General features: G+C 44.4%; 1 protein-coding gene across 1 annotated transcript in view; it reads left to right on the top strand.

Annotated features, from left to right (window-relative positions):
- The first annotated feature begins 538 nt into the window (after positions 1-538).
- Positions 539-25,171, top strand: part of LOC135880034 (putative N-acetylated-alpha-linked acidic dipeptidase) — a 50,472-nt gene continuing 25,839 nt past the window's right edge. The window contains exons 1-6 of the mRNA XM_065406122.1: positions 539-653; positions 3,125-3,233; positions 7,403-7,589; positions 8,864-8,965; positions 22,143-22,268; positions 24,036-24,222. Of these exons, the coding sequence (XP_065262194.1) occupies positions 539-653; positions 3,125-3,233; positions 7,403-7,589; positions 8,864-8,965; positions 22,143-22,268; positions 24,036-24,222 (826 nt within the window). The remainder of the gene's footprint in view (positions 654-3,124; positions 3,234-7,402; positions 7,590-8,863; positions 8,966-22,142; positions 22,269-24,035; positions 24,223-25,171) is intronic.

The raw sequence follows: 25,171 nt of genomic DNA, 5'->3' as shown, positions 1-25,171 counted from the left end.
TGTCAGAGTGGATGGACAGACATAAACAAGTGGGATGTGAGCGAACAGGTAGAAGGAGGGGCAGTGGGGTATGTAAAAAGAGGGAACTGGAGAAAGAGCCCCTCGGCCACGCTAGCATCCCCAAACCCCATTCAGATCATCTTCTCCCTCTCCCGCATGTCTGTCTCCCGGCTTCTTTTCAATTCGCAAGAGGCAGAAGCTGCAAAGTCTGGCTCAGGATCCGGATCTTCCCAGGGCCTTTGACTCGGGGAGGGGCTGATCTGAGCCCGTCTCTAACCGAAACACGTTGCAAATTCCTGCTCCCTTAAGAGGTCGGAGACGTGGGGAGCTGCCTCCCAGGGCAGGCGCCTCTGCCACGCAGCGAGAGTTGGCGGGGCCCGGGCTGGGTTCAGGGAGGCGCCGTAGTCCGGAATCTCCCGTCCCTGCCTGCGGGAGCGAACCGGACTTCGCCCCGGCGCGGAGCGGGCTGGGGACAAGCGGCAGCGCCCAGTTTAGGGCCGGATCGCCGGGCAGCGCAGAGCAGCCCGACCGGGCCAGCATGTGGACCGCGCTCCGGAGCGGCGCCGAGCGGACCTCGCCGCGGGGCAGCAGGGGTCGCGTTTGTGCCCTGAGCCTGGGGGTAGCCTCGCTGCTCCTGCTCGGCTTCCTCATCGGTACTGTGCAGCGAGCTTGGGGCCAGGCTTTGGGGCGGGGAGGCGAGGAGGGCTCTGGCTGGGATAAAGGGGGTGGGGGCTTCCTTACAGGCCCACATAGGGAGTGAGCCCCTTTAGGTCAGGCGAGGTTTGTTCGCCCTTCTCCAGGTCAGTGGGTTTTCAAACTTATTTTTCTGGCGACCCAGTTGAAGAAAATTTTTGATGCCCGCTGGGGATGAGAGGTCTGGGGTGTGGAAGGGGCTGGAGGGGGGGGGGAGGGGTTGGGGTGAGGGCTGGGGGGGGGGCGGGAATGAGGGATTCAGGGTGTGGGAGAGGGCTTGGCTGGGCAGAGTGTTGGGGTGCGGGAGGGGGTCAGGGCTCTGGGCTGGGGGTGCAGGCTCTGGGGTGGAGCCAGGGATTTGGGGTGCAGGAGGGAGCTCTGGGTTTAGGGGGACTCTGGGCTGGGGATTGGAGCGTGGGAGGGGTCAGGGCTCTGGGCTGGGGGTGCAGGTTTTGGGGTGAGGCTGGGGATGAGGGGTTTGGGATGCAGGAGGGGGCCCTGGGTTTGAGGGGGGCTCATGGCTGGGACAGGGGATTGGGGCACAGGGTTGGGGTGCGGGCTTATCTCCGGTGGCTCCCAGTCAGTGGCGCAGCCTGGGAGCAGAGGCAGGCTTCCCGCCTGTCCTGGCGCTGCGGACCGTGCTGCGCCCCGGAAGCAGCCAGCAGCAGGTCCGGCTCCTAGGTGGAGGCGTATATGCGGCTCTGCACAGCTCTCGCCCACAGGCACTGCCCCCACAGCTGCCATTGACCGATTCCTGGCCAGTGGGAGTGCGGAGCCGGTGCTCAGGGCGGGGGCAGCGCGCAGAGCCCCGTGGCCCTCCTGCCTAGGAGCCGTACCTGCTGCTGGCCGTTTCTGGGGCGCAGCGCGGTGTCAGAACTGGTAGGGACTAGCCTGCCTTAGCCGGGCAGCACCGCCATCGGGACTTTTAACGGCCCAGTTGGCAGTGCTGACTAGAGCCGCCGCGACCCAGTGCCTTACATTCCGCGACCCAGTACTGGGTCTCGACCCGCAGTTTGAAAACCACTGCTCCAGGAGATCAAGCCCGCTCCACTTTGCAGTCACTCACTGCAGGGTAAAGCGCCCCATGCAACACCTCGGACTATGGCAGCCAGATCAGCCCCTGATTTGCAGCAACTGAGCTCACAAGCAAGCGCGCGGCCGTGGGGGAGAGGGGGAATTGGTGTTTTAGGTGTGATTGTTTCACACAGTTTGTTAGGGAGAGGAATAGCAGAGACAGGGCCAGAACAAAAGGCAGAAGAGAGACGCACACTGAAAGAATGAAACAAACACACTGAAACAAAGAGCCCCAGATGAATAGCCACAGACTGGCTGGTAGAGAGCATACACTTTTTCCTTTGGAGGGAGGTTTTTCTTTTAACTCCTCATCTTCCCCACCACTGAACTGAGCATTTTCCATAGGAGACTTCCATTTTCCCCCAATTCCACAGGTTAAAAGGGAGCAGTAATGGAAAAAGGTATAAGAAAAGGACCAAAAAGTCCTATCTTTAATCTTGGGGGTTTCTTTGCCATTTATTCATGGTTTGTATCGCTAGAAAGCCTTAACTGAATTATTTTCTGTTCAGAGAGATGGTCATATGTATTAGGTTGTGCTAGTCACCCTCTCTATCACTGCAGGGTTTTTCCCTGTTGTATATTCCCCTTTCTACATTTTGAAGTTACCGATGTAATCTCTGCCGTATTCACACAGAAAACTGTGTGTGTGGGGGGGAGCTCTTTTAAAAAATGGAACTCAGAACTACTGGAATTCTAGTTTCTATAACCAGATGTCCCTGGTGGAGCACATCCTTTGTCTTTACTGTTCTAACTGATTTTTTTTAAAATAATTATTTAGGACGTTTGAATAAGTTTACAAATCCTTGCCCTTTAAATATCAGAAACAAAACAATCATTACAACAGTTAACTTTTGTTTAAGGAGACGTTATAATAACCAATGTTTCATAGGAGAAAAGTCCGGAGTATGCAGAGCCCAAAGTCACAGAGATTTACATGTCACTCCATGAACTTGCAACCCACGTCCTTCTTTGTTTCTGTGCATCTTTCTAAAGATGCTGTCTTTCTGCTGAGATGAATTGAACCAAGGTGATTAGTCATTTGGTGGCCTGGTGCTTATGGGACAGTAGATGGAACTCTTCAAAATCCACAGTCAAGTAGGGTTGCACTGATGAATAGGGATAATATTTCCTTTTTTCCCATTCCATCTGTCTTATCTATCCAGGCTATAAGCTCTCTTACTTTGTGTTGGTTCAATGTCTCGCACATCAGACTTTGATCTTGGTTGGGTCCTCTAAACACTAGTGTAATAAATCCAATAATAAAAGGCATGATAAAATCTTGAACTGATACTGAAGGATATTGTCATGGGCCATAGAAATAATGTTTTCCTAGTGCGCTTATCGTTGTATTTTGCAGGCTGGTTTACAAAACCAACTGATGAGGTAACAGCCACTATTTCTCATGAGAAGGTGAAGAAGGCATTTATGGCTGAAATGAAAGCTGAAAACATTAAGCAGTTTCTATAGTAAGTGAAGTCTGTACTTATCTATCCACAACATTCATCTGTGATCAACTAGTACAATGACTAGGTTTGTGAACAGACTTTGGGTTATAGCCTCTGTCTAAAATACCCATGTGAGTCATGTTTGACAGTGGAGCCCATCACAGCTCCTCCTGTTGCTTCGTAACTTTTGTGGGAAACAGTGGTCCCTCTATAGGTCCAATGATTTCAGTGTGGTCAGACCCCACTCTGTGCTTCTCTGGGGTGGTGAACAGTATCAGAGGACTCAGAGGTCAAGGCTGCCACCCCATCACATCCCCACTGCAGCCAGGTTCCATTTGCAGGGGAGTGTTTACCCTGCATCAATTTTCAGGCAATACTCTGACTTCAAAGGGAGATATAAGTGGATCGGGGACCTAAATCAGGAGTGACTCCACTGAAGTTAGCGGAGTTACACCAGTGTAAATGGGAGGAGAACCAGGCAGCAGGTCCTTGCCTTCCAGACTATTTGCAGGTTAGCCCCTCCTACCTGTCTGCTCTTGTCTTCTACTCACATTTGCTATGTCCAAGTCACATGTCCTTTTCATTTTCGTCTGCCACTCTTACTCTGGCAATTCCTTCCATGTGGACCCTATGTCTGGAATCTCCTCTCTGACATGCCTCTAAGCTCTACTCCTTTGTGATGAGAATAATTGATGTGGGCATCTGGAGATGGGGTAGATACCAGCTGGTCAATTTAAAATCTGACCAATTACCACAAAATAAATCTGTGGTTCTCACACCTTCAAGTTCCTTCTTAAGGATACATTTAATCCAAAAGGCTTATTCCACTCACCCATCCCAAGGCATGTTAACTAGGAGGGTAGGCCCAGATTGTGGTATTTAGTCACCTCGCTCTCACTGATTTTGGATTTGAGGATCTGGTCCATAATGTTTTAAATAATCTTGTCCTTGTGTTAAAGCCTGGCTGGAAGGCTGTTAGCATCTCCTGAAAATTCAGACAATGGTACAAGGGATGGGGGGGAGCATAGATTAAAAACAACAACACCCGATAATAGTCCTTAATTTCCATAATTTATTCTAGAAACTTTAATTAGGGAAAAGTTGAGACACATTTAGTAACTTATATGACATGGTTGGGTAAATTTATTAGTAGTCTCTTAATGGAGTCCAGCATTTGTTAGAAGTTATTATTAATTCCAGTCAGGTACAGACCAGAGACCTCTGTTTATTGCTAGTACTTAACTTTCAGTGTAAGAAGTATCAGTGATTTAGGGATTCTGCCTTACATATAACTCCCAACCTTTTAAAAAACACATGGTTGGGCCTAGGTTTAAATGTTCTTAGAAAACCAATCTCACTTGATGAGATCATGGCAATTCCACTGATTTAATGTTAAATGCATTTGCCTCAAACCATTGCAATTATTAAATTACCCTGGACTAAATAAGCTCAGGCTAAATGCCCAGGATTGTATAGGAAATAAAATTTTAAACCAGGATTTGGTTATTACCGAAGTAAGATGGTTGCTAAACATTCTTGCGGTAGGATTGCTTTATGCCATCAGAACTCCCTCTCTCTATGCCCACAGCAAACATTGCTGCCTCAGCTTTCAAAACGCAGGCAGCTCTGAGGTAGAATGTGGCAGTTACACAACAGTAATACTGAACAGCAGATTGGTGCAGGAAATGAACACCACATCCAATTAAAACAGCAAAGGGAATATAAGGATGGAGAATTCAATTACTTGAAATGGACCTTAGCCAAGATCCTGGGAGTTAAATGAAAACTCTAATGAAAAATGTGACTGGCTCTTTAATGACCACAAATGGTCAGGGCCTCAGTTCTACATATCACCCAGGAGTTGACACCTCTACTAGAACAGTTGCCACAACACCATGTTAGAACATGGGCTTAATATTAACTCAGGGAATGTTGGGTTATCCACAAACATTCTTTGTAAAAGTAGAGGAACACGGGTCTTCCAGAGTGCTCAGTTTGCCAACTCTGTTCTCATTGATCTAGGGAGCAAGGGTCAAAGTTGTTCTCAATCATATCTCTGCAGTTCACATAATATTGCATTACTGACTAATATAGTGACTCTAGGGCTTGGCTAGTAACTGCTCTCTGTAAAAGTTGCATTGCCTGAGCTTCACCAGAGTACTAGAGTATCAGGAATTCTCCCCCGGTTAGGGCTCAGATGTCACTGTACACAAGGGTACCCTAAATGTGGCAGATGGCATGTATTTAAAAGTACATAATTAGTATTTTCAAAAAGCAATATCAGTGTAATTAAAAAAGTAAGTATTTAAGTAAGTAATGTAAAACAAAGGAAGCACTAGATCAGGAATCGGCAACCTTTAGCACGCGTCCCACCAGGTTTGTTTGTTTACCTGCCATGTCCGCAGGTTCGGCCAATTGCGGCTCCCACTGGCCGCAGTTCGCCGTTCCAGGCCAATGGGAGCTGTGAGAAGCCACGGCCAGCACATCCCTCAGCCCGCGCTGCTTCCTGCAGTCCCCATTGGTTTGGAACGGCGAACCGCAGCCAGTGGGAGCTGCGATCGGCCGAACCTATGGATGCAGCAGGTAAACAAACTGGCCCGGCCCGCCAGGGGGCTTACGCTGGCGGGCCGCGGGCCGAAGGTTGCCGATCCCTGCACTAGATACTGTGACAGGGTCAGGCCAGATGGCTACAGGAGAGCGATCCTATTGGGATCCAGGAAGTGGGCGGGCAAAGCCCGCCCACTGCTAAAGGATCCCCCCACCCCCCAGCCTAAGGACCTGGAAACCAAAAAATTACAGGGGACAACTAATAAAAGAACAGGGACAGGAGTGAGGTCAAAGGGTCAAACGAAGTGAACCAGACGGGGACACCGAGCAGAGAACCCCGTGATCCTATTGGGATCCAGGAAGTGGGCGGGTGAAGCCCGCCCACTGCTAAAGGATCCCCCCCCCCCAGCCTAAGGGGGGGTCCACAGGACCTGGAAACCAAAAAATTACAGGGGATAACTAATAAAAGAACAGGGACAGGAGTGAGGTCAAAGGGTCAAACGAAGTGAACCAGACGGGGACACCGAGCAGAGAACCCCGTGATAGAAGGCAGATATATTAGCCCCAGATTAAGCAAGTCCCTTTTCCCTTAGTAAGATAATGGGCTGTTCCAGAACAATCAGGAAGTTGCTGGAACCAATTAAGGCAGGCTAATTAGGACATCTGGAGCCAATTAAGAAGCTACCAGAATCAGTTAGGACAGGCAGGCTAATCGGGGCACCTGGTTTTAAAAAGGACCTCACTTCAGTTAGCAAGGCGCGTGTGAGGAGCTGGGAGCAAGAGGCGCAAGGGATCTGAGAGGGAGTAGGCGTACTGCTGGAGGACTGCGAAGTACAAGCGTTGCCAGACATCAAGAGGGAAGGTCCTGTGGTGACGATAAAGAAGGTGTTGGGAGGAGGCCATGGGGAAGTAGCCCAGAGAGTTGTAGCTGTCACACAGCTGTTACAAGAGACACTGTAGACAATTGCAATCCACAGGGCCCTATTTGAGACAAGAGGAGGTGACCTGGACTGTGGGTCCCACCAGAGGGGAAGATTTTTTGGACAAATAATCATTTGTGCCAAAATTCATGAAGACTTGGGAAGACCATCATGAATATTGCATATCATATGGCCCCATGAACAGTAGCAAATCAAATTTAGAGATCAGATTTTGAGTAAATTTGTAAATCAGGTTCTTCAGTGTTTGTTCGGCTGTAGTACAGGGGAATAATAATATCTAGTTCTTATCAGTAGATCTCAAAGTGCTTTACAAAGGAGGTCAGTATCATTATCCCTGTTTTAGAGATGGAGAAACTGAGTCACAGAGCGGTGAAGGCCTCATCCAACAGTAGAGGTGGGAATAGAACCCAGGTCTCCTGATTTTCAATGCAGTGATCTATGCACAAGGCAACACTGCTTTCTAGAAGGGGAAAGTAGTGATAGTTGGGGGGAAACTGAAGTCTTTGATTTCTACGTTTATAAAACTGACTTAAAACCATAAGTACAGGGATGACAGGGTAGCTGGTTTATTCTGGGCAGTTCTGATGGCTTTTTATATGTTTTAAAATGTACTTGTTTCCAGTTAAATCAAGAAGCTCACTTCTAATTACAAAGTCCAGTTCCTAGTATTGACTGCTAATAAATGCCCATTCCTTTCCCTAGTAATTTTACACAGCGTCCTCACCTCGCAGGCACAGCTGAGAACCTGCGCCTTGCACAGCAAATCCAAGCCCAGTGGAAGGAATTTGGATTGGATTCGGTTGAGCTGGTTCACTATGACGTCCTGTTGTCCTACCCTAATGAAACGAATCCCAACTACATCTCAATTATTGATGAGCATGGAAATGAGGTAAAGAAGACATCAGGTTTTGCATCTCAGGGTTTGTCTACACAGGGAAGTTAATTTGGATTAGAGTAGGATGTGAATTTAAAGTGGAATAGTTAATCCTTATTAACTCACTCTGTGGATGCTCTTATTCTGGATTAGGAATGCCTTAATTTGAATTATTGTAGTCCACTGAAGGATTAAGATAATTCAGAATAAGCGTGTCCACATAGATAATTTAATCAGGATTAGCTCCCCACGTAGACAAGCCCTAAGAGGGAAAAACTCACTTTCATGTACCTTGGGATAAGAAACTGTGGGTGCAGGGAGGGGAAATCTATCCTCCACTCTGCTAATATTTTACTGTATGAAAATCACGTTAGGCCCAATCCAAAGATCATTGAAGTCAGTGGTAAGAGACTGTCACTGACAGGCTTTGGACCAAAACTGAGACCTTAATCTTTTTGTACCTTAATTTTCCCTACTGTATATAGCTCAGTGGTTTGAGCATTGGCCTGCTAAACCCAGGGTTGTGGGTTCAATCCTTGAAGGAGCCACTTAGGGATGTGGGGCAAAAATCAGTACTTGGTCCTGCTAGTGAAGGCAGGGGGCTAGACTCAATGACTTTTCAAGGTCCCTTCCAGCTCTATGAGATAGGTATATCTCCATTTATTATTAATACTTGCCCATATTTGTAGAATGTATTGAGGTCTATGGATGGAAGAAGCACTACATGAATGCTGCTTATTACTGTGTTATTTTTAAACTGCCACTCCAAATATAAGGAGAAAAGCTGTGTTCAGCTTCATTAGTCACATACTTACAGTGGAGGTAATTGTGCTGTGTTCAAACTTAGCAGTTGTAAGGGTGGCCGTGTGTGTCTAGGGCTAGAGCGTGGGACTAAGGCTGTATATACACAAGCAAAAACTGGATGTGTAGTTCATCACCAGGGCAGCTCCTTTGCTGGTAGAAGCTGTGGTGTATACAAAACTTCGATCTTTTTACCACTGTGTCTAACCTTGGGTTGCATATTGTGCAGAGAGCGCCATATGGGTGGGCCACTGTGCCCATGCATATTTTATTGGGGCTCCATGCTGGTGCGGGGTCTCCCTACTTAGTTCTCTTTGCAAGATCAGGGCTTAAGCCTGCAACCTGAAGCGCATGCCCAATAGCTGGGCAGGAGGAACCCTGGGTTAGACAGCAGAACTAAATTGATCTAAACCACAACCATCTGAGAAATATGCCCATTTGGACTGTGCCTCTTTCTAATATTATGTCTTTTTCTTCTTTCAAACTAGATCTTCAATACATCATTATTTGAGCCTCCCCCTCCAGGATATGAGACTGTTACAGATGTTGTGCCACCATACAGTGCCTTCTCAGCCCAAGGGGTACCAGAGGTAAAGAGGTTAGAATTCTCAAATTCCAGGCTCCCCGCCCTATGTTAGGGCTGCCAGTTTTGGCTGGACGTATTCCTGGAGGTTTCATGACATGACATAATCTTAAAAGATTAATCTTTAATTCTTGAAGACTCCTGGACAATTCTGGAGGGTTGGCAACCCTACCCTACACTCATACCATGAGACCACATCATCCCTAGAAAGTGTTAGCCCTTGTGTAGTGGGAAAATTTTGAATTAGGCAATTATATTTGCCTGCTTAAATTTCGCCCTCTAGCTTCAGTTGAAGATGTTCCTTTTTTGACTCTCTTCCTAAAAAAAAGATGTTTAGTGTTGTTGGCTGCTATATTCTACCCCAGTGATCACTGTAAACTTAATTTAATATTTTCAATCTTGGGTAAAAAGTCAGGATCCTAAATCCATATTTAGGTATCTAAATAAATAACATTGTTTTCAAAGGTGTTGTGCACCCACAGCTTCCATTGACATCAATAGAAATTCTGAGCTTCAATATCTCAGAAGATGGCCATATAAATGTGCCATATGAAACATAAGGGATCCTGGCCCCATTGAAGTCAATGGGAATTTACCATTGACTTCAGTGGGGACAGGATTTTGTCCAAGGAGAAACTTTGTAACTTATGGGCTTATCTATTTTGGGAAAATACGTCATGTTAGAAATTGTTAACTGACATGTTTTAATTAGCACAGTGTTAAACGCGACTTTGTCCTTAGTGTAGACAAGGACAGCCATATTTCAAAACAAGCTAGCTTAACCAGCAAACACAGCTGACTAATACTTATTAAAATACCATGTGCTAGCTCGCACTGTTAAAATACATATTTCTCCTAAGGTAGACATGGAGGTAGATATTCAGAAGGTCAAAGGGCACATAAGCACTTTATTGAATTTCAATGGGAATTAAGCACCTAAGTGTCCTTTATGCCTCTAAAAATCTACCCCACGGCCTCTCAGGGCAAATTTTTTTTTTTTACCATCATGTTAGCTAAACAATATGAGTTTAATAACTTTTCTAACATGATGCATTTTACCAGTATAGACAAGCCCTATTATGAGCAACGAATATTTAACCCGTACCCCAGCTCCTTCAAAAGACACTTGTATGAAACATTAGCTGGTGATGAAATGCTCGGAGCTCATGGGTATCTGCATGGTTATACTTTAATCAGCCACACAATCTATGGAGTAATGGTGGGTGCCTTATTGCTGTGTTGCTTCTGAAAGTACCAGTGTTTCTGTGAATGCTGCCACAGTGCCAACCTGGCAATATCTTGTGCCAATGTCACTGCCGTGTCTTTCTTAGAAAGCACCACATTTCCAGGAATGATGAGAAATCATATGGCCCTCATCATGGGCTGGATCCTTCATTTCCTATGCACCCAGAACTTCCATTGACGGTGGCTGGAGTATAAGGAATGCAGGATCAGACCCCCATGTGGTGTGGAAAGTTTTGGTTACAAAAAATTCTAGGCAAGCTACCCTTGTCTTAGGGTGAGTGGTTCCTTGAGGGCACTGACTATACCAAATGGATCTGGAAATAATTTTGTATGAGGGGGAATGTGCATACAGCACCACCTCTTAGGATAGTGTCCTGCTGCCCTCTGCATCCAGTCAGTTGTGCTGCCCACTGCAGAAGAGGAGTTAGGGAAAGCTTTTTGTGTCTTTCCCCCGCCCGGCACATATGGGCAAGAATCAGGTACAATCTGGCTCTTGTTAAATCCCAATGCTCTTATGTTAACAGACATTTGCACTTTAGAACATTCCGTGGAGTATTATTTTTGGTACCTCCTGTTTTGCAGAGGGTTCCAAAGGACAGAGGCTTCCTTGTAAAACTAGTCTGTAGAGCAGGAGCTTTCCTGTGTTATGTCCTTGCTGCTCATTAGTGGATTTAGTCAGCGATTTGTAAGATTAGAAAAGATTTATTTGTGCACAATACCTTTCTTGACTATTTAATTCAGGCTGTTAATTACTATTTTTTTTGGAGTTTAGTAATAGGCTGCTCAAGTCCAGAAAATTAAAGGTATCCTGCTCACAGTTTGGTTTAATATTCAGAGGTAGCTGGAAAATCAGACCAGATAAACTCTATTCACCAGGGAATTTTCAGTTAATGAGATTTTGTAGAACTGCAGCAGGACATTTGGAGCATGGTGTATAGGAACACTCATGGATTATGACCGCCTGTCATAAAATAGTATCCTGAGAAAAACGCTATGACTGTGTCATTTTATTTGGTCTCTAGTGAGCCACAATAAGTGATAGAAAGTAGGGGAACAATACCAATAGATCTGAGAGGCTGAAGCTGCCTTTTCGAAAAACTAATTAAAATTAAATACATGAATGTTATCTGAGAAAAAAATGATGCCTGAGATACACCAGACTTTCTCTTCAAAGAATTGGATGCTAATTGTTCCTTCCTTGTGGTCACAGAGTTGGCAAAATCTTCATACATCGAGCTAGTGCTATCAACAATAAAGTATTCCAATGGGCTGCTCCATTACATATCAGAAAATTCTAGATGATGGGTTTTCTTTTTATACTAACTATATGCTTTTACCCCTACCCCCCATACAATTAGTTTTAGTGCTTGTGAGAAGTTCCAAGTCAGCAGACCTGGCAGCTTCAAGTCTTTAGTTTCTCCATACAACAGATACAGTACGGTCTACATCAGTGCCAACTGCCTCCCCTGTTATTTATTATTTGTATAATTGTAGGACGTAGGGGCCCCAAACACTATCAGGGCTCTCTTGTGCCAGGCACATAGTAAGAGACAGTCCCTGTCCCAACAACCTTACAATCTAAGCAAACAAGGCAAACAGAGGGTGGGAGAAAGTATTATCCCCATTCATAGGTGGGGAACTGATACACAGAGGGGACTGACTTGCCTGAGGGCCCACAGGAAGTGTCGCTGTCAAGAATTAAAATCCAGGTTTGGTGAGTCCCAGTCCAGTGCCCAAGCCACAAGACCATCCTTGCCTAGGCACAGTGGCCTTCCCATTAGTCTGAATACTATCGCTAATAGTTTCTGTATCAATCATGGAACATTACATGGGCTCCTTTAGGAGAGGCAACATAAGATATGATTGGTTCAACTGCACAAGATGCGGAGCCCCTTTTCACTTGTGAGTTATGTTTTAGCCAGGGATGCCCACTCCATTATCAGCTCATTGTATTTATGGGCCAAATCCTGCTTGCTGTGCTTCCCTGGCATGCTCTTGGGAGCGTGTTCAAATAATGTTACTGAACTGAAGGCAGACTTGGGGTGACTGCCTTGTTTCTGATAGAATTCTCCCTTCTTTGGATACAGTACGGCCACCCCATCAGGGTTGCTGCATACCTACGGTACATAAAAATATTTTTGATGAGCACATTTATGCTACCTATGAATTTGGTCCCATGCACACAGCTGAAGAAGAAGATGGCAACTTGCTCTTTGCAGCTATAAATGGGACCTCCACCAGGAAGCAAAAGCTCATGCAGCTTGGAGCAGCACTCCCCCAGCCAACAAACAGAGACAAGAACACATCATAGCTAGGGCCCTACCAAATTCATGGTCCATGTTGGTCAATTTCACAGTCATAGGGTTTTAAAAATCGTAAATTTCATGATTTCAGCTATTTAAATCTGAAATTTCAAGGTGTTGTAACTGTAGGGGTCCTGATCCAAAAAGGAGTTTTTTGGGGGGTCGCAAGGTTATTGTAGGGGAGGTTGTGGTTCTACTACCCTTACTTCTGCACTGCTGCTGGTGGCGACGCTGCCTTCAGAGCTGGGCAGCGTGAGAGCGGCGGCTGTTGGCTGGGAGCCCAGCCGTGAAGGCAGCGCCACCGCCAGCAGCAGCGCAGAAGTAAGGGTGGCATGGTATGGTATTGCCACCCTTCCTTCTCTGCTGCTGCTGGCGGGGTGCTGCCTTCAGAGCTGGGTGCCTGGCCAAGAGTTGCCAATCTCCTGCCACCCAGCTCTGAAGGCAGCACGGCTGAAGGCTGCCTTACAACGACCGCCCTAAAATAACCTTGTGGCCCCACCCCGCATCTCCCTATTGGGTCAGGACCCCCAATTTGAGAGAGGCTGATCTCCCCCTTGAAATCTGTATAGTATAGGGTAAATGCACACAAAAGACCAGATTTCACAGGGGGACACCAGATTTCTCAGTCCGTGACACGTTTTTCATGCCCGTGAATTTGGTAGGGCCCTAATCCTAGCACTGTGCTGAGAGCTCCACTGCCAGCCTATCTGTTACGGGAGTGACTAAGATCCTGGTCCACAAGGCACATAACAGGATGAGTGCAAGCTGCCTCAAAGACCACCATTCATGACCTTTAAGACAGCTGTGCTTTACAGGGACACTACAACTAGATGGGCACAGAATAAGGCTCTTGTGTACAGACAAAGCGGAGTTCAGTATCAAGACTGCAGCTGTGGAACAGAGGAGACCATAGGAATTGCCATATGCGATCAGACCTATGTATCCTGTCTCTGACAGTAGCCAGTGCTAGATCCTTCTGAGGAAGGTGCAAGAACCCTTCAGTAAGCAGATGTGGGGTAATCTGCCCCCATGTAAATCTCATCCTGCTTTTGAATAGTTAGAGATTGGCTTAAACTCCAAAGCATGAGGTTTAATAGCCTTTCCAAAATGTTTGTTATTAATCATAACTCTGGGTATATTTGTTATCCATATAAATATCCAATTCCCTTTTAAAATCTTCTTAAATGCTTTATCTCAGTGACTTCCTGTGGCAATGCGTTCCACAGTTTAATCACACATTTTGTGTAAAATTATTTCTTGAGTTTCCCACCTTTTAATTTAATTAAATGTCCCCTTGTTCTTCTGTTCCAAGACAAGGGCAGAAGTTCCCGATCTCTCTTCTCCAGGCCATTCATTATTTTATTTACTTTTATCATGGTTCCCTCTTATTTGTCTCCTTTCTAAGGTAAATAATTGCAATCTGTTAGCTGTCTTCACAAGAGTTTTTCCAGACCTTTGATCATTCTTATCACTCATCTCTGAACCCCCTCCAGTTCTTCAATACCCTTTTTCCATGTGGATGATCAGTACTGTATACAGTATTCCAGATGAGGTCACACCATTGATTTATATAAAGTCATTATAATATTCTCCATATTATTCATCATTCTATTCTTTATGCAGCCTAACATCATCTTAGTTTTTCTGACCATGTTCAGGTCTAGATGCAAGAACGACCTCTTAGAAAAGGCCTTCTCTGAGGCTTGGTCTACACTACAGAGTTAAGTCGATATAAGGCATCTTACATCAATCTAACTCTGTAAGTGTCTACACCGGGGTCGGCAACCTTCGGCACGCGGCCCACCAGGCTAAGGCCCCCGGCGGGCCGGACCGGTTTGTTTACCTGCCACGTCCACTGGTTTGGCCAATCGTGGCTCCCACTGGCCACGGTTTGCCGTTCCAGGCCAATGGGGGTTGCGAGAAGCCACGGTCAGCACATCCCTTGGCCCGCGCCGCTTCCCACAGCCCCCATTGGCCTGGAACAGCAAACCGTGGCCAGTGGGAGCCACAATCGACCAGACTTGTGGACGCGGCAGGTAAACAAACTGGCCCAGCCCGCCATGGGGCTTACCCTGGCGGGCCGCATGCTGAAGGTTGCCGATCCCTGGTCTACACTAAAATGTAGCTCCTACCAATGTAACTCGCCCACTACACCGACTTAATAATGCCACCTCTGCAAGAGGTGTAGCGGTTAAGTTGATGTAGTTAGGTCAAGACAGTGTCAGTGTAGGCACTGCATTGCTTACATTGACTTTCAGAAACCGTCTCGCAGTGCTCAACACTGGCAGTTAAATCGGTGCAAGCGCTCCTGGTGAGGAGGTTCACCACCCACACAAGGAGTGTAGTGTGGACATATAATTGAATCGGTTTTACTGCAGTGTCTGCACATCAACATAAATTAGGTCGACTTAATTTTGTAGTGTAGACTTGCCTTCAGTAACAGCATCCTCCATCTTATGAAATCTGAAGAGAGGAAGTACTATAGAAGACAAGAAAACAAAAAGAAAAGAAAATACTGAAGTATATAGAATGGGCCTAAGGAAAGGGTGAGAATTGCCGTTATCTGTTCTGGGAAAATGAGTAGTGTTTTTAAATGTGTTACATTTCTAAGCATCACTTAGCGCCATGACCAGCCACATTTTTAAACATGGCTGTCTTTCTCTGCACTAGGTTCTGAGTGGTGTTAACAGGGTGGCCAATCAAGCTGGGTGAAGATTTTGGAGGAATAGAAATTCTGCTGAAAAATCCATTTTGGAGTCTGAAATTCTTAGTGAGTTTGGGTCAAATTCAACAAATAGCTTCTGGGGGGGAAAATCTAAAAAGTAGAAATGAAATATTTTGAATATTTTAAAACATTTCATTTTGGTTTTTTTATTTCAAAATGTTTCAATTCTATGAAAATTTAAAAAAAAATCATTTTGGTTCAAATCAAACCAGATCAATTATTCACTCAGCTCTAATTACCAACAGCAAAGGAGTCAGGTGGCAAAAGAAAATATGAGATTGGTTTAAAAAGCGTAAGATTTTTTTTTAAATTGGGATTATTTTTATTTGGATTCTGGTTTTCAGCCTTTTGAATGCACTCAGGTCACATTCTCCAGCTTTTCTCCATAATCATGAGGGCCAAAAACTTATTTTTTTAAAAAAAATGAAAGCTGTTTTTGTGTGTGTTTTTTTTCATAATCACTTATCTCTGGGAGGTGGTGCATTAAGTAACACACCAACTATCCCAAGAACCAAGATAAAATTACAAGAGCTGGCAACATTAGTTAAATATATGGGTTTGATGCTGGAACCACTTGGTGAAGTCCTATGGCTGTATTGTGCAGGAGTTCAGACGAGATGATGCAGTGGCCCTCTTCTGGCCTTGAAATGAATAACTCCATAAATATATTAGTTAGCACATTTTAAAATACCACTTACTTTTCCAGCATAGACAAACCTTTTGTTTGCAAACACATCATGCTGTCTCTAATTGCTAGGGCTTAGATTCCACAGTGACAGACACCATAGAAAAACCTATAAAGATCTGATAGGTGATAATTGTCTACAAACATTTGAAAGGGTGTAAAACTGATCACTTGGGAGAGGTTATGCAGGGTGCTACAAAGGGGTACAACTAATGTTGTCAGATGCTACCGGTGTGGTGCTCTGCTCTGTTCATTGTTGATAACAGTTGGCTGCATGCGTGTTCCCTCTGTGTGCTGCCCCGGCTCTGCAGATCGCTGACACAGCAGACCCCGAGAGAACCCCCAATGACCACAGACTCCGAGAAGGTACGAAGGCACCCGGCCAGGTTTATTGTCAAAGGAAGCACAGTAATAGTTTCCTGCAGACTCTACAGGACATACTACGAATATATGCCCCCTGACAATGGACCGGCTCAGTGAGTGGCGGGACTCTCCACTGCCCCCTAGGCCAGACAAAGACATCCACTCAGGGGTGCACTCTTATACACAGGTACAAACAAGTTACACATTACTCCTGACGTACTGAGGTGCAACCCCCCCTACGTAGTAAGGTACAGCCCTTCTACGCAGTAAGGTGTCACCTCTCACCTTGTACATGTTGGTTTGAACAAAACAACTCTATCCATCATATTACCCTTTTGACCCTGTCCTTGTTATCTGTGTGGAATGTGCAAGTATCCGAGTGTTCTGGTACCATCAGGGCATATGTTTATATCTCTAGTGTCCAGTATTTTTTAGGTATGTATATTTGTGCAACATCAGCCCTTTCCTTGCCAGCTTCTGTGAGCAGGGCCTGCCTCTGGCTCACAGCTTAACTTTGCTTTATATTAGCAAAGTCTTGACCAATAGCTTAGTTCAGGCCTTAGGCCTCATACCGGACCTCTGGGCCAGGGCTTCATCTTACTACAACTAAGAGTAATTTAATCAATTAAGAAAAAATAACTTGAGGCTGAACATCAGGAAAAAAATTCCTAACAGCATGATCTAGTTAGGATTGTGGAACAATTCCCCATGGGATATTTAAAACTGAACTGGACAAAAGATTGAAAAATATGCTGTGAAGTATACTAGTCATATGAGGGTTAGATGACCTGGTAGGCCATTTTCATCTCTGGGCCATTAGAGACTATTAATAATTAATCTTTAATCAGTAGGACTATTCATGAGAGAGGCCATGTCCTACCTCAGTAGGCTAGCAGAATTGGGCCTACCTGAGTATTCACTGCTAGGCCTGGTGTATGCTTAAAAGTTTTTCCAGCATAGCTATGTCAGTGGGGAGGGGGGTGGAAAGGAATTGCACCTCTTAGAGAAATAGCTATGCTGACAAAAGCCCTAATGTAGATGTAATTATTTAGACAAAAAATCCAGTCAGGAAAGGCTGGCAGAATCCAACACTGAATTTGCAAACAGGTAGGGTAGAGGGTACCTGCCAAACCCATGAGCTCTGCCATTAAATTTAATGAATCTTGCAAGACTTTAGAACAGAGTCCACAATGAGTTCCCACCATTTGCATAATTTTGCACGTTTTTGAAGTGCTATTTCTATAATTTACACTGGAACTTGCTTGTAATATTATGAAATCATCACAGTGTTCTGAAGGGATCTACACTCACTGCGCGATTCCCAGTGGTATTACTGAAAGCCCTAGTTTTGTTATATATGGAGGTTCATTTTATAGAAAAGATGACAATCTTTTGAAGGAGCCAGGAGTCCAAGTAGACACGGGTCTTACTAAGGTAAAATTGCATATGGATTTTTTTCTTTGCACCCTGCATGCTCCCAAACATCCAACATGAGAACTGTATTTAACAAGACTCCTGTTGGACAAAAGCAATGGGATGTTTTTAAAAAGCACAAACCATTTGAAAAATATGCTGCACCCATAACAATTTGAGCCCCCCACCCACATGACCAGGAAGCAACATAGCACAGTTAGACTAGACTCGACTCCTGGTTATCACAAGGAAACTGTTTGATTGTATAATGTTCCAAAGTAATTTTCTTTGTTTCTGTTAAAAGTGCTTGCTTCAAATCCACAGTTAACATCATTAGGAATGTGGGGGAATGCTCATTACAGCATGTGGCATCATAAATTTAACAGAGACCATTACAAACCTCCCCCTCCAAAGAAACCCTAAGGCACTTCACAGCAGAAATTAAAAAAAAAGAAGTGGGGAAGAGAGAAATCAGCCATCTAAATGAATTCAAGGCTATAGGTCCAAAATATGTTTATTTACACCAGTGTACGTCCATTGATTTAAATTAAGTAGCTCCAGATTTACATCAGAAAGCAGAGTTTGTCCCTGAAATTTGCATAATCCCAGATGTAAATAGTACATCTTGTTTATAAAGTGGATTTTTTTTATTGGAACCAATGAGTTTTGCACCGTCATGCTGTAATTAATTGTTGTTTGAGTGCTTGTTTTTTTAAATTGTTCTTTTTATTTTTTTATTAAGTTTTTTAGGGAGTTACCCCATGCTGGTTTTGATTACAGCTATTTTGTCCCCATTGATAGGTGCCTGTTTTATTTTAGAGTTGTTAATTTGCCCTTTTTTGACATTTTAATAGGGGCGTGTTGTAATTTTCTGGTGCTCTTGCGTCTGTTCTTAGTTCCTTTCTAGAACATTTGGTTTGGTGATGGCTTTTACATTTATTTTTTTAAACATACACATTTCTCATTCACACACAAAACAGAATTGATTTACACAGAACATTTGAACAGGAACCTCAAATTGCAATGCAAGAGAAAAACAATTATTGCATTCTTTTATGTATTCTAAAATGCTAAACCTACAACGAAGTGGTGACCCTAAAGGGTCTGTTACTGCTTTGAAATAAGCCCAGACACAGATTCTGGCTGAGGCGTCTCTACCAATTCCTTTCTGCTATTTAAAAAGGGTGGTGTCCGGATATGGTCAAATCATATACCAATACATTTAATACATGCTACATTATTATTTTTTTATTATAAAAATACAAACAAAATCCTACTACTACATATCCCCCTTTTGACCCTTCAAGAACAATTCTTGAGTGGGTCATATTTTATACGACTGTGTTATAGAAATATATGCTTCTCGAGGCCAGCAGCCCACAGTGAAGAGATTCACTGTAGTACCTTTTTGGAATTAAAGGAGAAAATAACTGTTCATGTGCACAGTAATGCATACAGATAATTCATTATATATGTTCTTCCAGTAACTAAATAGCTCCATTAAAACCCAAGCTCCAAGGCTATTTTTGAATGTGAAAGATTGGAAAAATCTGCCATTCTGTGTACAGGTGTATTTATTTATGCTGCTAGGATGGCAACTGCTTCAAAATAGATACCATTGTTCCATACTTCACAAACACCTGTATATAGAGTAGCAAATAGGAGACCATCTTCCCAAACTTTCAGGTTCAACCAGGCCACCACTTGATTCTGATTCAATGGAAGTGATTTAACTATTGGAAGAAATGTAAATACAAAGGACTATTTTTATGCAAAAGTGTAGGAAACCAGCCTGTGAGTGGCTGAATTGGCAGGATGCAGCTATAAATGTTGCTTGAAAAGATGGTAAAAATATTCATGAATATTTTGTTAAAATAGTATTAAAATTTGTAGACAAATCAAAGAATTCCAACTAGTTCTCTTGCTAGTTCAGCATCCTCCCAATTTTTTTTGTCAAGATGTAGGGTTGTTTAGTGTTTTCATCTCAAACTCTGGTAACATTTCAGCCAACTCTGCTTGCAACTGCTACGGTTGCTGCATTCAGAGTTTCTCTTCTCCTGTCTAATGGCCCTTTCATGGGTGAAAAAGGGGCTGGGGAAAGAGTGCAAAATCCTCCAAATCCACCTGTTCCTCTCCATTCCCATCAACAAAACTCTTGTGCCGATAGACCTTGGCTATACCTCAACTCAGTTACTGTAACCTTCTCCTCTTTGGGCTTCCTGACAGTCCCCTTCGTCCCATTCAATCTACCCAAAAAGTTGTCACCCAAATCCTCTTCTTTGTTCACTTCTCTGACCACATCCAGACCCTTGATTGGCTTCCCCTCACCCTCCACCTAGAACTCAAGCACCATGTCCTTGCCTTCAAGGCTCTGCATAACCAGGTTCCCATTCCCTCTCCACTCTGTCCTTCTCTGATTCCCCTACTCATCCATTTCATTCCAACCAAGATGCCCAACTTGGCATCCCCTTCATGTTCTTCTCCCACTCTTGCCTCCAAGTTGCCTCTTATGCAAGGAACCTCCTCGAGGGGTCCTCAGTGCCTCCCAATGTATGCACTTCTTCCAATAGGCTTGCAAACCCTGGTCCTCTCCTCAGTGAAGTATTCATAAACCCAAAATTTTAAAAAAGCCCATTGTTTAACCTAGCAAAACAAAAAATTAGTGGGTATATAATTGTTTGCTATAGGTAGATTGTGGAGGGTAAACACGAGGGAGGGAAGGACACTGTTGGCACAAGAACATATGAATATAAACTCACCAGGAGTAAATTTAGTCTGTAAATTAGGAGGTTTCTAATCAGAAGTAAGGTTCTGGAATAGCCTCCCAAAAGGAGTAGTGGGGGCAAGAAACTTACCTGGCTTTAAAGATGGAACTAGATAAATTTCTGAATGGGATTATATGATGGGGTTGCCTGTAACAGCAGGGGATTGGACTCGATGACCCAGGAGGTCCCATCCAGTCCGGTGTTCCATCATTGTGGTATCTTCCTTCCTCTGTTGCTACATTTGTGTGACATCTACCTGGACACTGATTTTTCAGGCAGTAACCAAGGACCAGGTCCTCAGTGGGTGAGAGTTATAGCTCCATTGACTTCATTGGAGTTATGCCCAAGTACACCAGCCAAAGTTCTGGCCTCGTGTTTTTATACTTGTCTGAAATATGCCTGTCACACTGCTAAAATTACAAAAATAATATAGAATGGTCACCTGTGTCCTCTCTAATCCATTCCGTCCTGTTGTTTGTCACACCTACTTTGGTGTCTCATTGGATTGTAAGCAGTTTGGGGCAGACATTGTGACTACTCAAGTATTTGTACAGCACCTAGTACCCTGTGCCCGACTGGGGCGTTGGAGCATAGTAGTAGTAAACTAACATGCAATTCTTTTTCAAAATAGATGTAAGAGAACTCATATTGACTCAGTCTGTGTCTACACTATGGAGTCTGTACCGGCACAGCCTCCTAGCGTCAATGCAGCCTACGCCAACAGAAGGAGTTTTTCAATAGGAACACCACCTCCCCCAATCATATTAGCTATGTAGACAGAAGCACTCTTCCACTAACATAGCTGCTTCTACACTGTGGGTTTTGTTGGCATAATTATGTCAGTTAGAGGGGTAGGTTTTTTTCACACCCCTGACCAATGCAGTTATGCCTATATAACTTTTCAGTGTAAACCAAGCCCAAATGACAACATAAAGATTTACAGCACACCCAGAATAAATATACAGTATCCATTTTGCCATAAACCCACTTACAAATGGCCTCAAAGCTACTGGAGAATTGCACCAACTCCTCATTTTCTGTAAGCGCAAGAATACAATGGATCTGCTATTAACAGAGTCGTAGCAGATCCATGTTATTCTTGAGTTCATTGAAAAGAAGGAGTTGGGGTGCAATGTTCCAATAGGTTTGGGACAAAGATTTCAAGCATTTTATCAACCCACCCACAGAACTAATGTCTTCTAACGTCTTTGTTACTAAAGCAAAGCCAAAAGCATTACCTTCGTAAAAATAATACCTAGAAACCCTTATGCTGTACTTTTAATCTTCAAATATTAATTAATTAAGACTCCCAACATCCCTGTGAAGTAGCTAGGTATTACTGTCCCCGCTTTACAGATGGGGAAACCGATGGGGTTTCAACCCTGTACCACTGCAGTTAATGGAAGCTTTGCTATTGACTTCAGTGGGCACAGGATCAGGAAGATAAAGAGCCTGCTTGAGCACTTTTATCTCCCATTGTGAGGTTCTGAGCACCCTCAACTCCCATTTTAGCCAATGGGAGATAAAGGTGCTCAAGCAGCTTGCAGACTCAGGTTCTTTAATCCCACATCAGACCCAGGGTTATAATTTGAGTTCCTTGCTCCCCGATTGCCCCCTTATTAGAGCACATCTCCTTTCTTGTGCTCACTGATATCCCCATTCTCACTGTGCCTCTCATCTACTAGGGTGAGTTGGTGTACGTCAACTATGGCCGTACTGAAGACTTTTTCAAACTGGAGAGAGAGATGGGAATTAACTGTACTGGAAAGATTGTCATTGCCAGATATGGGAAAAGCTTCAGAGGAAATAAGGTAATGTATCTACTCTATCATTGATCTCTAGTCTCAGGTTATGCTTAAGATATGCCTTCTCCGTAACTGATGGCCATATTTAGAATCTTTTGGCGATCTTAGCATAATTGAGGTGTTTATCAAACTATGCTCAAAAGATGCTTCCTGAGTAGGAGATGTATACAAGCACATCTGACAGTATAAATAAATACATTTGTTTAAAATTACCCATTTTTACAGATTCAGCTGTTATTTAAAATGTATCTAGCATGTTTTGGTATAAAGATTTCCCCAAATTGGGCAGGGATTAGCCCAACAGAGGGTTTTTTAGTTTAAAAAAACCCACCTATAGATTTCCTCAAATTCTTTAGGCCCTGATCCAGCACATGTTTAAGAGCTTTCTTGAAAGGGATGCTTTCCTCAATCAGGCCCATAGTCAATAGAAAGCCTGTATATGTCTGATCATATTTCTCTTAAAAATCCAATTGACTTCAATTTGAATAGGATTAGACATTACATGTAATTTTACACAGTTTTCAGTTAACCCAGCAATCCAAATACTGAATCTTTTAATAGGGATACCTAGATTTGTGATATTCTCTTGAGGAATATTTTCTGCCCATTGAAGGGACAACTGACTTGTGTCATTTTCATAAGTGAAAGATAATATAAATAATAGTCTATATTGCTGAATTGTTTCTAGAACACCAAGTGGTCAAGAATCCAGCTGAATGGGAAAGGCTCATGAAAAGTGAGCATGTCCTGGGCATGGTTATGATAAGTTTTGACTAAAATATCTGGACCTTACAACCTCAGTTGAAGATTATTTGCCACTCCGTTACTATGTTGATCTGTGTTACCTGCAGCAAAATAGATTAAGAAGCCAAAATGAGATCTGTAGCATCTCAAAGCATCTGTGGGCCAGAGTTAAACACTGATTTTGTTTGCCAGAAACACAGATATGAAAACCCTTCCCTTCCCTTTGTCAAAACAGCACAGAGCTGATCTAATGCCCCTGTAAGCCTAAAGATAAACAGTTACTCTTTGGCTTTATGTACATGTTCAAACAAATGGCAGATTCAAATACTGGAGTAATACATTTTTCTGTCTCGTATGGTTTACGATTCTGAAACCCACCCCGGAGATATTCAGTGTAAAGCGTTCACTTAGCAACTAAGATTTCAGGTTGTATTAACACTTGTCAGATTTTTATATTGTGCACTGAATATTTCAGTAATCAGCTGCTTGTTTTTGTCTGGGTGACAGGAAACAAACTAGAATTACGCTTGGTACAGTAGTATGCTGGGAGTGGTGTTTCCATGTTATTGCACATATCTCCTGCCGAGGATTCTAAGTAGCACCAAGTCCCTTATGCACATGCTGTATCAGGTTTCTCAGCAGGATACCAAACCTACTGGCTGCCAGGAAATTGCATGACATGAGAATAATTATGGGCCAGTTACTTATTTACACTAAAATCCCTTTAAGCCACTCGGGTAGTGTCAAGGGGCCTTAAAGTGAGTGTTAATATAATTTATAGCCCTTTACAATGCCAGAATGGTAATAAATGAGATTCCTGTCCTAGGACTTGTCATCATTTTCATCCCTCCTTTGAGGAATCTAAAAGGGGATGCTGCTTTAATCAGTTCCCTCAAAGCAAAGAATCAAAGAGTCTATTCTGTGAAATGCCACGTACCCTCCTCTCGCTTTGGGACCATGGCCTGGAGAATTCATGCATTGGTGTCAAGCTGTCAAGGACTGAATAAGGAAACGGGATATGCTTTTTAGGTGAAGAATGCTGAGCTGGTTGGTGCCAAGGGAGTTATTCTGTATTCAGACCCTGCTGACTACTGTGCCCCTGGAGTAGATTCCTTTCCAAATGGCTGGAACCTTCCTGGAGGTGGAGCCCAGCGCGGGAATGTGTTAAATCTGAATGGGGCAGGGGATCCTCTCACGCCAGGTTATCCAGCAAAAGGTGAGTGGCGTCGAGAAGAAGCCATTGCCATGGCCCAAGCTCTGATGAGAGCCAGGTGGTCCCAAAGGGGTCTGGTCTCAGGAAGAGTGGGAGAGGGTGACAGGACATTCCTCATTCCTTTGGAGCAGATGTATATAAACCCATCTGTAATTGCCATTGCATGGAGGGGGCAGCTTTGGGCTCCTCCTTCACAGAGTGCTGCTGCATGGGACCCACAAGAGGGAGCAGGATGCTGTCAGAGGATTCAGAGTGGGCAGCATTGGAGAGAACAGTCTGCATGGGGGAATAACACTGAGGTTATGACTAACGTTTAACAGCCCAAATACTGGACTGGGAGGGGACACCCTCTGTGCTGGTACAACTCATAGCTCACTGGGGCCAGCCGTCACAGGGCAACATACACATGTTTTGTTAGGGTAATATATATACCTGTAGAGGAGAGGGGCTCACCCCTGCGGCACCTCCTGCTGGTCATTTCGGGAATTAGCTCTTCTCCAGCCTCCGGAGCGCCCTCTGCAGGCCAGTGTCCTGCTGCTGCTTGGCCCCCATGTCCCTCTCTGGACACTGGTGCCCTGTTCTCTGGGGTGCTGCCCCCTAGCAGTAACCCCTCTTTCTCTCAGGGTCTCCCTACCCAGGGGAACCCCCAGCCCTCTATCCCCACCTTGCCTCAGTCGTGGGCTACTGCCAGTCACCAACTAGCCCCCGTGCCCTGGGGCAGACTGCAGCGTCAGCCACTCATCATAGGCCAGGTTGGGTTTGGACCTGCTGCCTTTGCCTGCCCCTGTGCTGCCCTCTGCAACCCCTAGTACCCATGGGCCCTCTGCTAGGCCGCAGCCTGGGGCTTTCCAGCTGCTCCCCAGCTCCTCTGCCTTTCCCCAGCCCTGCTCCACTCAGGTACTCTGCTCAGGTCCCTGCAGCCAGGTCCCTCCCTCTCAGAAGCTAGAGGGAA

Source organism: Emys orbicularis, chromosome 1 (assembly GCF_028017835.1).
Source record: "Emys orbicularis isolate rEmyOrb1 chromosome 1, rEmyOrb1.hap1, whole genome shotgun sequence".
NCBI lineage: Eukaryota > Metazoa > Chordata > Testudines > Emydidae > Emys > Emys orbicularis.
The sequence above is the reverse complement of the archived record's forward strand: the minus strand, read 5'-3'. Positions and strand labels throughout refer to the sequence as shown.